The sequence below is a fragment of the Denticeps clupeoides genome, chromosome 7 (assembly GCF_900700375.1).
Source record: "Denticeps clupeoides chromosome 7, fDenClu1.1, whole genome shotgun sequence".
In the NCBI taxonomy this organism is placed as follows: domain Eukaryota; kingdom Metazoa; phylum Chordata; class Actinopteri; order Clupeiformes; family Denticipitidae; genus Denticeps; species Denticeps clupeoides.
The window spans coordinates 19,409,229-19,421,863 of NC_041713.1; the positions used below are offsets into that span (position 1 = coordinate 19,409,229).

Consider the following 12,635-nt stretch of genomic DNA (forward strand, 5'->3'; position numbering starts at 1 on the left):
GGAAATACATATGTATACGTATATGTTTCAGTTTACAAATGACGCGGGTTTTATGCAGATTGAATGATACAACATATGTATTAGAGAAAAGAAAAAAGATCGTGCAGCCTCACGGCCTTTTTACATTAATAACCCTAAACGACAGGCGGCTGATTCGCCACGCCCCTCCTGCCCAGCGTGAGCTGTGGTTGGTCGCTGTGCTGGGGAGGCGTGGCCTGACACGTGAAGTTCCTTACTGTCGGGAATGTCGCTTCAGTCTCCGAAAGCCCGCAGTACTCGCTGGAGCCCTGGTGTTTCGGTAACTATTTCCCGCGAACGGAGTTTATTTTATTTCTTTTTTTTTTTTTCTTTCCGCAGACTGGACGCGAAGTTAATTACATTGAGACAGTTGTGTCCTGCAGAGAAAGCTTATTTATTATGACCCTGAGTGTTGTGGACTGAAGCGCCGTTTCTGTCCCGTCCGCCGCAGGGACACTAGATCCACGATGATGAACAAACGCGGAATGGTGACGACGGTCCAAACGCGGATAAGGACCGAGCCGTTCAGCAACAACTACGACTTGGTCGGCAGAGAGCTGGGCAGGTGAGACCGAATCCGTGCGGGACATTAAAGCTCCGTGGGAGCGTGGAAACACGCGCACGTGCGTCCGGGTTTAAGGAGCGCGCGCCGGCACCGGACGAGGGGTGGGGGGGCATCATGGTTAATCTCTCCCGTGACGCGGGGCGGAGGGGCTTTAATTCGCCGCTTGGCTCCTGTCCTGCTGCCCAGGGAATTTATTTTTTTTTTATAAATTTATTAATTTGCTTAGGAGAGGTACCGGTAGCCAATCAGCACGCAGCACTCTGCATACTGCAGCACAGCACACGGTGACACCACCAAACGTGTCCTCTGCTTTTAACCATCACCCTTGGTGAGCAGTGGGCAGCCATGACAGGCGCCCGGGGAGCAGTGTGTGGGGACGGTGCCTTGCTCAGTGGCACCTTGGCGGATGTGTATTCGAACCGGCAACCTTCTGATTACGGGTGCCCCCTGTTATCCTGGAGATGCCTGAATTGCACAGTGGTCGCCAGGTGTAGGACACCGCTCCCATGCAGCTCTGTGGAGTGGGTGCGACCTCTCCCCACCGCAGATGATTACAGAGCGGCGGGGTAATTGTACGCTGGACGCGCCTTGTTTAATCCAGGCCTCCAAACCGGTCCATCATCTGCATTCGCGCGTTCGGGGTGCGCTGTTGACACACGCCCGTGGCTCCCGTGATGCCGAGGAGGGTTTTAAAAAACGTAAACTGCAAAGCATGAGGAGCTTTCAGGAAAATTCGGAATGCTCGTGAAGTCCTCCTGGAATTTGGCCATCAGGTTCCGCCCTCTTTGCCTAAAACGTCCTGTGTCTGCAGGTGCCCTGGGCCGAATGCCGGCTGCCCAGTCAGCGAGTTGCGGTTGTGCCGGATCGGGGTTGTGAGCTTCTGTGGAGGGGTTTCTTCTTCTTCTTCTTCCTTTCTTTTTTGGGCTCCAGGCCTTCGACACACAGAGGAATGTCCTAATGACATTAACCTTTACCCTTGACTCCGCGGTTTTCTCCCGCCCTGCCGCCTCGAGCTGGGATCGCTGGGGAATGGCGGCGGCCCTCCGTGTACCGCGTCTCTCTCCGTTTTTATAGCGTGGCATGCGCAGGAAGGCCGCCGTGTCTCCGTTAGATTAGCGCCACGTTCACCACATCAGCTGCGTTCCCATCATGCATCAGGAGCACGTTAAGTACAGCCAACTGTTCTATGGTGGCGTCGCCAGCTATCGTAGTTACAGCTTCCTGGTTGGTCCTGCTCATCGTGAATCAGGCTTTAAATGTGTTTTTTTTCTACCTTCCTGGTTCGATGCCGCGCCCCTGTCTCACCTTGATGAAGGTCCGTTGTGCGGAGCTCCTCACGGGACTGTGGGGTGTTCTCCGTGTCTCGGAAATCGCTTCTCGGCTCCCACTCTCGCCGCCGGTTTTTAGGGGAACCCGCTGGCGGAACTTCAGAACGTTCCATCGAGCTTCAGGAGTAAAGGGCCAGCTCGGGGGGCGGCCCCGTTCCTGCGGATGGGGATACAGCCTGACCAGCGAATGGAGCGGCGCGCCGGCTGCGGGAGGTGACTGAGCGCGCCTGCTCCCGCCTCCTGCCGCGCCATGCCGGGTTGTCTGTGTGTTCCCCCCCCCCCCCCCCCCATTGTGGGTGACCCCGGGTGATCCGCGTGCCACTTCAGTGTACTGGGTGGTCCTAGGGAAGGGGTGAACTCTTGTCCTGGTTGTAGTGGACACGCCCAGTCGGTGGGGGTCTATTGTGCGGCCGGCCATTCGTCGCTTGTCAGACTGCAGAATGGCGGTGTGGATGTGTGTGTGTGTGTGTGTGTGTGTGAGAGCGCTCATTTGCACACTTGCATTTTGCAGCCTTTTGTTCCTTTTGTCAGCCATGTTTTGTGTGTGTGCATGTGCGTAAAGGGACGTTGGTGTGTGTACACACACACTTCTTTGAATTGTATTTCCTGGCCACATCCTAGTCTGACCTCTAGCTAACACTGGCCATTTTTCCTGGTTCCTCCCACACCAGGTCGTGTCCAGCCGTCCTCTCACTGAGCTCGGTTAGTGGTCATCAGAACGTCACTAATTAAGCCGGTTGGGCTGAAATGTGTATAAGAACTTCCCGTCTTCCGTGATCAACTGAAATGTCACCACCTTCTCCAGGCCCCACCGATACTTTCTAGGTTCTAGCAGGTAGCACACTCCTCCAAAGGCGCTCGTCCACGGTTAACGATGGCTTCCATCTTCCTCGCCCCACTAACCCACATCGTTGCGTCTCCCCCCCCCAGGGGCAAGTTTGCGGTGGTGAAGAAGTGCGTTGAGAAGGCCACAGGGAAGGAGCACGCCGCAAAGTTCCAGAGGAAGCGGCGTAAGGGGCAGGACTGCCGCGGCGACATCTTGAATGAGATCTCTGTTCTGGAGCTGGCCAAGGACAACCCGTACGTGGCGGGGCTGCACGAGGTTTACGAAACGCACAGCGAGATCATCCTGGTGCTGGAATGGTGAGGGCCGATAAACATGCCGCTTGCTTGTCATACATATGCTGTACATAGGTCTATAAGTGTATAGAGATGAAAACAACGTGCAGTACAATAAATAGGCAAAAAAAATCGAAATCCTATATATGGGGCAGTGGTGGCCTAGTGGTTAAGGAAGCGGCCCCATAATCAGAGGGTTGCTGGTTCGAATCCCGATCTGTCAAGTTACCACTGAGGGGCCACTGAGCAAAGCACCGTCACCCACACACTGCTCCCCGGGCGCCTGTCATGGCTGCCCACTGCTCACACAGGGTTAAAATGCAGGTTAAATGCAGAGGACAAATTTTGCTGTGTGCACTGTGTGCTGTGCTGCTGTGTATCACGTGTGACAATCACTTCACTTTCACTTTACAGAGTGTACATAAAGTGCAGTGCAATGTTGAAGGTGATTCGCAGTGTGACAGTTTCAGCTGTTTAGGAGGGAGATGGCGAGGGGGAAGAAGCTGGTCCTGGTCTGCAGGCTGTGACCAGGGTGTGAGGGGTCTGAGGTGATTTTCCCGGCCCTTTTCCTGGATCTTGAGAGGTACAGGTCCTGGATGGAGGTGATCCTGTCAAGTGAAGGGATTGTCATTGTGATACAGCACAGCACATGGTGACTGTGAAATGTGTCCTCTGCTTTTAATCATCACCCTTGGTGAGCAGTGGGCGGCCATGACAGGCGCCCGGGGAGCAGTGTGCGGGGACTCAGTGGCACCTTGGCGGATCGTGATTCGAACCGGCAACCTTCTCTTTTCCAGGTGGTGGAAATGGCCACCACTTGCTCTCCGAATAGCAGCTAATGTGTCATGTCCTGGTATGTTGGCAGTTCTCTATGGTGTCTGGACTGTAAATGTTAATTGCTGGTATTACCAGATATAGTTAATCAGAATACGTGTTTTGCGGAACTGACACGTTCTGAAAGGTACTACAGAATTTTTGCTTCTCAGTCCATTTAAGCATCTGCAGCCCACTTGCTGTATGAATTTCGAACGACGCTTTGCTGCCGGGCCCGCACTGCCTGTGACCTCTTTTTTTTCAAGGCATATCAGGAATTTTGCATGCAGGAAGATCGTGCGTGTGTGGGGGGAATATTTTAACCACCCCTTGCATGTCCAGGCCTCGCCAGCAGCGAAAGGCTGCCAGGAAAGTGAAGATGAAATGATACGGCTTCCAAATAAGCGGGGAAATGAGGGGGTCATTAGCGCAGAGACGCGTTTACTGGAATTCTTTCCGTCTTTGCATCAGAAGTTTTTTTTTTTTTTTTTTTTTTTTTTGTGACTGGTGTCAGCAGGATGGGGCTTTAAATCGAGTTCTGGACCGAAAACCACACGTGCGCTCTTGCGTAGGCAGGATGCTGAACGTCAGTTGCATCTGCGTTTGTGTCTTCTCCCCACATCCGTCTGCTGAGGGTGCAGGTGTGTGACGGTCGAGGGCTTCACGCCATCGAAACCGGCGTGAAACACCAGGTTTCACACGCACAGCGCTGCCTAAAAAGGAAACGGTCTGTCTGCTGTGGGCGGAGACTCGAGTTGATTTAACCTTGAACGACTCCGATTCCTACACTCTCTTTACCTGTCTGATTTCTCTAAGCGATGTGCGATCCTAAAATAAGAGGGGTCGAGGGGACCAATAATCCTTCTCATGCAGCCCCTTTTGGATCCATTACCGGCCAAATGTCTCGATTTGCCAGTTTTTTTTTTTGTTTTTTTTTTTGTCAGGAAGTAGCAAACAAAGAAAAAGCCATATTTGAGGCTCTTCTAAGTCACAAACCTTTCCGTTTTTACACTCAACCATCTTAGACAGTGGGGTTCCTAGGATCATCTCATCAATGTGTCATTATGACATTGTGCAGAGCAGCCATGAAGATGGAGAAACCACTCTTAACAATCTGATAACGTTTATTTACATATGCATGAATATGTATTTCCAAAATGTGATTAATCACACTGATTGTGATTTAAAGTATGGTTGTGTTCATGCAACATTTTTATTCATTTATTTATTTTCTTATTATAATTTCTGTATTCACTTTCTAAAGGTGATATACACTTTAATGTTCTCTATTTTGGGCATTCATATGTTTCCTTTTTTTCTTCTCAAAATACAGAACAGAGCAGCTTAAAATCTTTCCATTTCCTGTGGTTTTACGTGCATGTTAACATGACACATTTACTCAAGGTAAAGCGGTGCAGATTGAACAGTCATGCTCTGATGCTGCCTTTACCACATCCGCCTTGGTGTTGGGCGATTCTCAGAATTGTTGTCTGGCTGCTGTTCGTCTGTTCGTGCAGCATATAGGGCTCAGAGTGCAGGCTCAGGACTGAAGGTCAGAATTCAGGTCGTTCACACAGAGACGCGAAGTCCCCGCCAGCCTCCCAACATGCATTTCCTCCCGCTGGTGGAAATCCAGCGTCGGACCAAGCCACGGGCCGTATGCGCTCTGTCCTTTTTCTCACCCTGCTGCCACAACTCCACGCGAAGCCTGAAGTTATTGAAAGGAATGTCAAAATACTCGCATGGAAGTGGTTTCTGTCTGGATTCTCCCTCGTTCTGCTTTTCTTAGCAATACTGCAGAATTGCTGCACTTTAAAGCCCTCACTTGAAAATATACTTTTTAAATTTCAAGTATTAATACAGGGATTTGTTTTAAAAACCTGATCCAGTAGATCATTTTAGGATGGGCGTGTCAGGTTGTCTGGAGCAGCCCCAGCCAGACGTGATCAGGTGAAAAGTGTTTACGATTGTCAGTACCAGACTGGTCGGATTCCTCAACTCTCCTTTTATTTGAATTCTTGCTCGTGTAGCCGTGGCTGCTCTTCATTCCTGTCTCACCCGGCCATCGTTCCTCATTTAATCAGCGCCTTCTTGTGCTCTAATTGGTTTTTAGCTTGTCAGTGTAATGAGGTCCACCCTCTTCCCTTCAGCTTACGTAACTGGATCAACCTCCTCCCGAGTGCTGCTCCATCGCTCCTGTTTTTCTGCCTGACTCCATAGAAAAAGAGAGAGAAAGAAGAAAAAAGAAAAAAAAAAAAACTCAACTCTCAACTTTGAGAATCTGTTTGCTTTTAGAAGCCTGATGAAAGTCCTGGTTGTCCATGTCCCCACTTCACTGATTTTCTTTTCAGGAACGTCTTCTCTGGCTGCTCGGTCTAGTCGCTTCATTTAACACCATCTTTCCCATGGGTGTTTTGTGTGCTTCACTCTTATTGGTGTAAATTGAAGATCCTATAAAGTATAAGCCTGTGACCTTTCAGGCTGTTTTGGGGGATTGTTGGATCGTCTCCTCTGGAAAAGGGTTGTTGCTTTTGGGGTTAGGTTGACTGAATGCTGGGGATCTTTGATAAGGTCTTGTGGGATATGCACAAATCTGAGTTGTCAATTGGCCAGAGGGGTGTAGTCTACAGTGCGACGGGACGTGTATGGGACAAATGTTCATATAAGCTGAGCCTTGTTTACACAGCTGGGGTCACCAGAGGTCAAGAGATCCCCTTTTTACAGTTAAATAACCCAGGTACCCACAGGACTGTTTTATAGACAAAAACACACATGGATTCCATTTAGGGAAACTTTCATCTCTCCAAGGATCCACAACCCACTCGTTCCACATGAGGCGGGGGGGGGGGGGGGGGGGGGGGGGGGGGGTTTGGTTGCGGGCTTGTGCCACTCTGCATCAACTTTTAAATATTCTTTAAATATTTTTATTACAGCAATTATGATTGACAGGCCTCACATCCCCATGTTAAGCTGATTTGTGTAGAAGAGACACGTCCTCACATCTTCTTTTTGTGTGTGTGTGTGTGTGTGTGCGCACGCACGCACGCAGACTTTATGCGGGCAGGTTCAAATTTCATTGGTGTGGCTCTTGGAACACTTTCATCTCTCAGTGTGTGGAGAGTTGTTCTCAGACCCAAAGTTCAACAAAGACATTATGTAACAGGTGTGTGTGTGTGTGTGTGTGTGTGTGTGTTATGTCCTGTGGAAGTGGAGCAATGTTCTCAAGACACTTTGTTGTAGAGTTTAGTACATTTATTTATTTATTAATTATGGATTGGAGCCAGAGGGTGTGAATTCCTTTTCTGCAGCTTTGGTCCATGGTTGTAATACAATTTAATTAAAGAGACTTCCCCTTAGAACAGGCAAGAGAAAGAGAAAATCGGAAATATATATTAAAGCGGTTTTCTGCCTTTTTTTTTTTTTCCCTAGTGCTGCTGGGGGTGAAATCTTCAACCAGTGTGTTGCTGATAATGACGACGCTTTCACAGAGCAAGATGTCATACGATTGACTCATCAGATCCTCACTGGTGTGGCCTTTCTGCACAACAACAACGTCGTCCATCTAGACTTGAAGGTTGGTGCCTGCTCCCCGCTGACTCTGAGATGAATTTGAGTTAAATGTCGCCACACATTCAACATTTCATATAACCTAACAGGGCGTGTGCGGCCAGTATCACACACACACACACACACACACCTAGGACAGTGGCTGAGAGTCTGTGAGGAGGCTATGTAGTCTGTTTTTATCATGTGCTGTACCTACTACACACTGACTAGGGAGTCGAATTCAACAGCATGAGGTGGTGTGGAAAGGAAACCAAATAATTTTTTTTATGTTATTTCAAAGCCATGATTGATTTATTTGTGTTTTTGTGTGTGCGTGAGTAGCCCCAGAACCTTCTTCTGACCAGCACACAGCCGCTGGGCGATATCCGCATTGTGGACTTTGGTTTGTCCCGCCGTATAGATGCTCACATGGAGGTGCGGGAGATCCTGGGCACGCCTGAGTATGTTGGTGAGTTCTGCACCCTCTTTGGTTTAATAAAATTGACCCAAATGACTGCCTTCGCCATGTGGAATGGCGACTGGACGTCTCAGGGACTTAATCTCATCTCTTACAGCTCCAGAGATCCTGAACTTTGAGCCCATTAGCACCGCAACTGACATGTGGTGAGTATCTGTGTGACCGAGTCAAAGAGTGGTGGTTGGTCACATGTTTTAGTTTAAAATTTATCACCATACCATAATTTGTAATTAATGCACCATTTAATTTAAATTCAATCTGAAAAGATTCACCCTATACTAGTTCCTGCCTTCAGTTGACCTCCCACCCAGTAACATGAACCTTGCGGCGTGTTCGAGTTCCTGATGCCTGACCACGTTCCCAGTTGACCATTAGTCGCTTTCACGCCTGCGTTGGTTTTAATGCTGCGCCACTGCTGCTGTTAACAGGAGTATCGGGGTCCTGACGTACGTCATGCTGACGGGGGAGTCCCCGTTCCTGGGCGAAGACAAGCAAGAGACTTTCCTCAACATCACCCAGGGCGTGGTGGACTACTCTCAAGAGGTTTTTGAAGGCGTTTCCGCCCTCGCTGTCAACTTCATCCAGACGCTTCTGTGCCTCAGCCCTGAGTAAGTTAAAGGAACCTGAAGGAGGAGAGCAGCTTTCGTTTCATTTAAATCGGTAGTTAAGGAGGAGGATGTCTTGTGGATGGTTTGCGTCTTCACAGATTTAATTTTTTTTTTATATTTGAAGATGAGAACTGTTGAATATGTAATGCAGCTTTATTAAATGCTAAATCATGAGAATAGAATATAGACATGTGCTTTTCCTTTCTGGGGTTGTTTTTGTGAAGCCTTGCCCAGCCTTGGATCAGCGCTATTGTCCTTGGAATTTGTGGACTGTGGTCTCCTCCCTGGGTGTTTTTGCTGACTGTATTGTAGCACAAAAGGTCTAGATGAGGTCACAGTCTAGGCTCCAGGAGGAATGGTGGCTTTCAGCTCTGTGAATTTAACACCCTCGATGGAGGGTTCTATCAAATTGGAGGAAAGAGAAAGGGTAGCTGTGGAAAAATTCCTTAGCAGGCGAGTAATCATTGGAGAGGAAAAGCACGAGGAGAGCGCAGCAAAAAAATTTTTTTTTTTTTTTTGCTGCTAGAAATTGATTATTTGCATTAAATTTATATTTCATGTTTTTTTTTTTTTTTTTTTTTTAAGTTTATTTTTGTGGGTATCTGCTGTATGACCTTAATGGACGTTGATCTCTCGCTCACAGAGACCGGGCCAGTGCAGAGGAAGGCCTCAACCACCCCTGGCTGAACGGTCACGCGTCCCTCACACACACCCCCCTCGCCACGCTGCCGTCACTGGACGAGCCCGAGACCAGCCAGTCAGAGTCTGAGCCAGAGAGCCCCTCCCCATCTCCTGAACTGGTCTCCATGCACCCGCACCCACTGTGCCCTGGACAGGGGGAGCTGAAGTCCGGCTGTGGCGCGTTCAGCTTCTCCGCTCCGTTCCCCACGCGCTCCGACATCCAGCAGGAGCTCATCTGCTGAGGCGTGGCCCCTGTAGACTGCCAGCTTCCTCCGTGAGGAAGAGCGACTGTGCCAGTGGGCGGGTGCGTTCGGTTTCTGTGGTGGGGATGGCATGCGGAGCACGTCTGGCGCTGCCTGGACGAGCAATGCCTCCGCTGTTTTTGGACGTTTGGCATGTGGACTTGCATTTATGGACCCGTCCAGAAGAACACGCCTCCAAACCCATGCTTGCCACTGTAGCCGAAGTTGTTTTGCCTTTTGTTTCGATGCGCATTTTAATGAAGGAATTATTCCATTTAAAGAGGAACAAAAGAACTGAATGTGTGTGACCCTCTTGTGGGTTTTTTTTTTTTTTTGTTTTTTGTTTTTTTTTTTGTTCATTCACTGGTTCCTGTCCAGCAATATCTACGAGCACTTTGTATCTTCAAGTTTAAAAAAAAAAAAAAAAAATTAGGGTTTACGTGATCATTTACCAAAGACGTGATAGCGTATTTTCATCCTTCATGTAGATTTGCCACTTCTACACTGTTATTTCAATTAATTCTGAGCATCACAAAGTACTTTGTTTTTCTTTTTTAAAGTTAATTTTTTTTGCTGCTATTGCACATATTTCATTAGTCATATTGTTAAATAATTGTATATATTTTGAGCATTTTTGTCAGTGTTCCTTTTAGGAAAAGGTCACCTCAGGAAGTGTACTGTAAATTAGAGCTTTTGCTGTATTGCTTTGATTTTGGTGACCCAGTGTTGGAAAAAAAAAAGAAATGGAATATTGTCAGACATGGGATATATTGTTTAATATTATTGTCTATTTGGGGGGGGGGGGGTGTATGTTTTTTTTTTTTTATATTTGGAGGGGGCTTCTATTGTAATATTTTAAGGTGCAATTTGTATGGAGGACCGTACTCGATTTCCCCCCCCCTACCAACCCCATTCCTGATGTTTGCTTTTAAGCTTCAGACAGGTTTGCACTTAAAGAAATGAATAAATATCAGTGGTATATATCATTTAATTTTGTATTTAATAAGATGTTCCTTTCTGCTCCTTCTTTTCTAATCCTTTTCTCTGTGTATATCTGGCGCACAACGTGGTTCAAAATTAGTATTAATTTCTTAATTAAAACTGCCATAAGATGGGACTACAATATTAACTAATCATTTTAATGCATAACAAGTAACCCAAAGCTTAAGCAACCACCCTCCTCACCTGCTTGTGGTGCCTCTCACCTCCTGCTCCAGGGTAAAAGCTGAGGAGATGATCCTTCACAGGAAATACCTTTCGGTGGGGCTAGGTTACACATCACGCAGTGTCATAATGAGGAACTTGTGGATTTAAAAAAAAAAAAAAAATCAACTTTAAATGTAGGTTACCTTGCCACCATCTTGCATCCACCATGGTGCATTCTGCTGTCTATAGCAGAGCTTAAGCCTCTGCACCTCATGATAACGGTGGGAACTGGAAGTGCCAGGCTCAGGCCGACAGCATGCGTGTAGCAGGTGGACCACATTGCTATCTTTAAAGGTACAGTCTCAGGTCCCAGCCAATAAGCAGATACCATTTACATTACATTAACATTTACGGCATTTGGCAGACGCCTTTATCCAGAGCGACTTACAACGTGCTTTCAAGTTACCATCGATGAACAGATCAATTCCGGTTCACTAGGACCCCAACTATGAATACATCTATTTAATTCACTCTGTTGTAGATTCTGTACACAAAGTTCGACAACAAGAAAATTACAATTTAATCTAAATATTCTTTAAAGAGGAAGGTCTTGAGCTGTCGTTTGAAGGTGCTCAGTGACTGAGCTGTTCTGACCTCGAGGGGAAGTTCATTCCACCACCGAGGGGCCAAGACGGAGAAGAGTCTAGATGAATGTTTTCCTTTTACCTTCAGAGATGGAGGGACCAGGCGAGCAGTACTGGAGGCTCGGAGTATACGAGGTGCAGTGTGAGGTGTAATAAGGGCTGTGAGGTAGGATGGTGCTACTTCATGTTTGGCTTTGTAGGCCAGCATCAGTATTTTGAACCTGATGCGTGCAGCTACTGGGAGCCAGTGAAGGGAACGTAGCAGAGGGGTGGTATGGGAGAATTTGGGAAGGTTGAAGATCAGTCGTGCTGCTGCATTTTGTATGAGTTGAAGAGGTCGGATGGTACATGGTGGTAGACCAGCTAGAAGGGAGTTGCAGTAGTCCAGTCGTGAGATTACTAAGCACTGAACCAGTAGTTGGGTGGCCTGGGTTGACAGGTAAGGGCGGATTCGTCTGATATTGTAGAGAAGGAAGATACCACCAATCAGGCCCCCAAAATGCACCTGGAGAAACACAGACAAATGCCAACAAACCCACATACAGATGTGACAGAGTGTTTAGGGGCTTGAGCTTGTTCAGGTTCATGTTGTGCTGACTGCACCTGCACATTACCAGCCACTCAAACATTGAGCTATTGAGTATGAGTAGTTTTCTGCACGTCCATTTCACTAGATCGGATCAGTTTCTGTCAGAGACATTTGACATTTGACTCAGACATTTCAATCAGAATTGCAGAGCAGATCACTGTTCCAGACGACGGTCTGTTCTGTTCACCTCCTGCTCAGGAAACAGGCTCGCAAAATCACTGCTGACCCCTTACACCTCGGAACATCATTTATTCAGGCTTCAGATCGCTGCGTGCCAAAACAAGCACAAACTAGAACAGCTTCTGGCTGACACACTTAATAACCTTCCCATTTGGAATAAAATACATCTCAATCTTGTCCTGCACTGCAGTGGTCTGGCGCCCCACCCTGCCGCTCGATGTCCCAAGATGGGCACCAGAAGCTCGCCAGAATCAAGAAAAAAGTAAGAATAGAAGCATCATTTACTTATATTTGTCCATATTCACTTTTACAGCATAACAACACGTTAAGCATATTAATATTATCATAAAGTCATTTTATAAAACTCATTTAGTGAAGGTAGATTCTGGCGCTCACAATTCTGTCCGGTGACTCCTTATGTTCCCCATATTGCCAGCTTTGAACTTCTCTTTCACTGCATGTTTCCAAATGCATTTGAGCCCTTTGGCGCCCCGTTGGATGCAGACCAATAGAAAACATGCATACATCTGGGGAAAATGAGGAGGCTGCCACATCCCGGAGGGATTTTTTGGGAAAGAATTAAGACCACCCATTACGTAACTGGATAGCCGCTGGTAGGGTGAAGCGGAGGGCGTGTAGATCAGTACTTGTCTCGGCCGACATGCATCTGTGCCATGT

General features: G+C 47.6%; 1 protein-coding gene across 2 annotated transcripts; it reads left to right on the forward strand.

Moving 5' to 3' along the window:
• The first annotated feature begins 254 nt into the window (after positions 1 to 254).
• On the forward strand, positions 255 to 9,739 carry stk17al (serine/threonine kinase 17a like). Of its 2 annotated transcripts, XM_028987870.1 has the most exons (8): positions 255 to 298; positions 470 to 583; positions 2,842 to 3,054; positions 7,273 to 7,417; positions 7,732 to 7,858; positions 7,965 to 8,013; positions 8,296 to 8,475; positions 9,119 to 9,736. In XM_028987870.1, the coding sequence occupies exons 2-8, from the start codon at positions 486 to 488 to the stop codon at positions 9,396 to 9,398; spliced, it is 1,092 nt and encodes a 363-aa protein (XP_028843703.1). In that variant the 5' UTR covers positions 255 to 298; positions 470 to 485; the 3' UTR covers positions 9,399 to 9,736. The 2 variants fall into 2 exon arrangements, with proteins under 2 accessions (XP_028843703.1, XP_028843704.1); XM_028987871.1 differs by lacking the exons at positions 255 to 298; positions 470 to 583 and adding an exon at positions 770 to 2,124 and having other exon boundaries at positions 9,119 to 9,739.
• Positions 9,740 to 12,635: the final 2,896 nt, after the last annotated feature.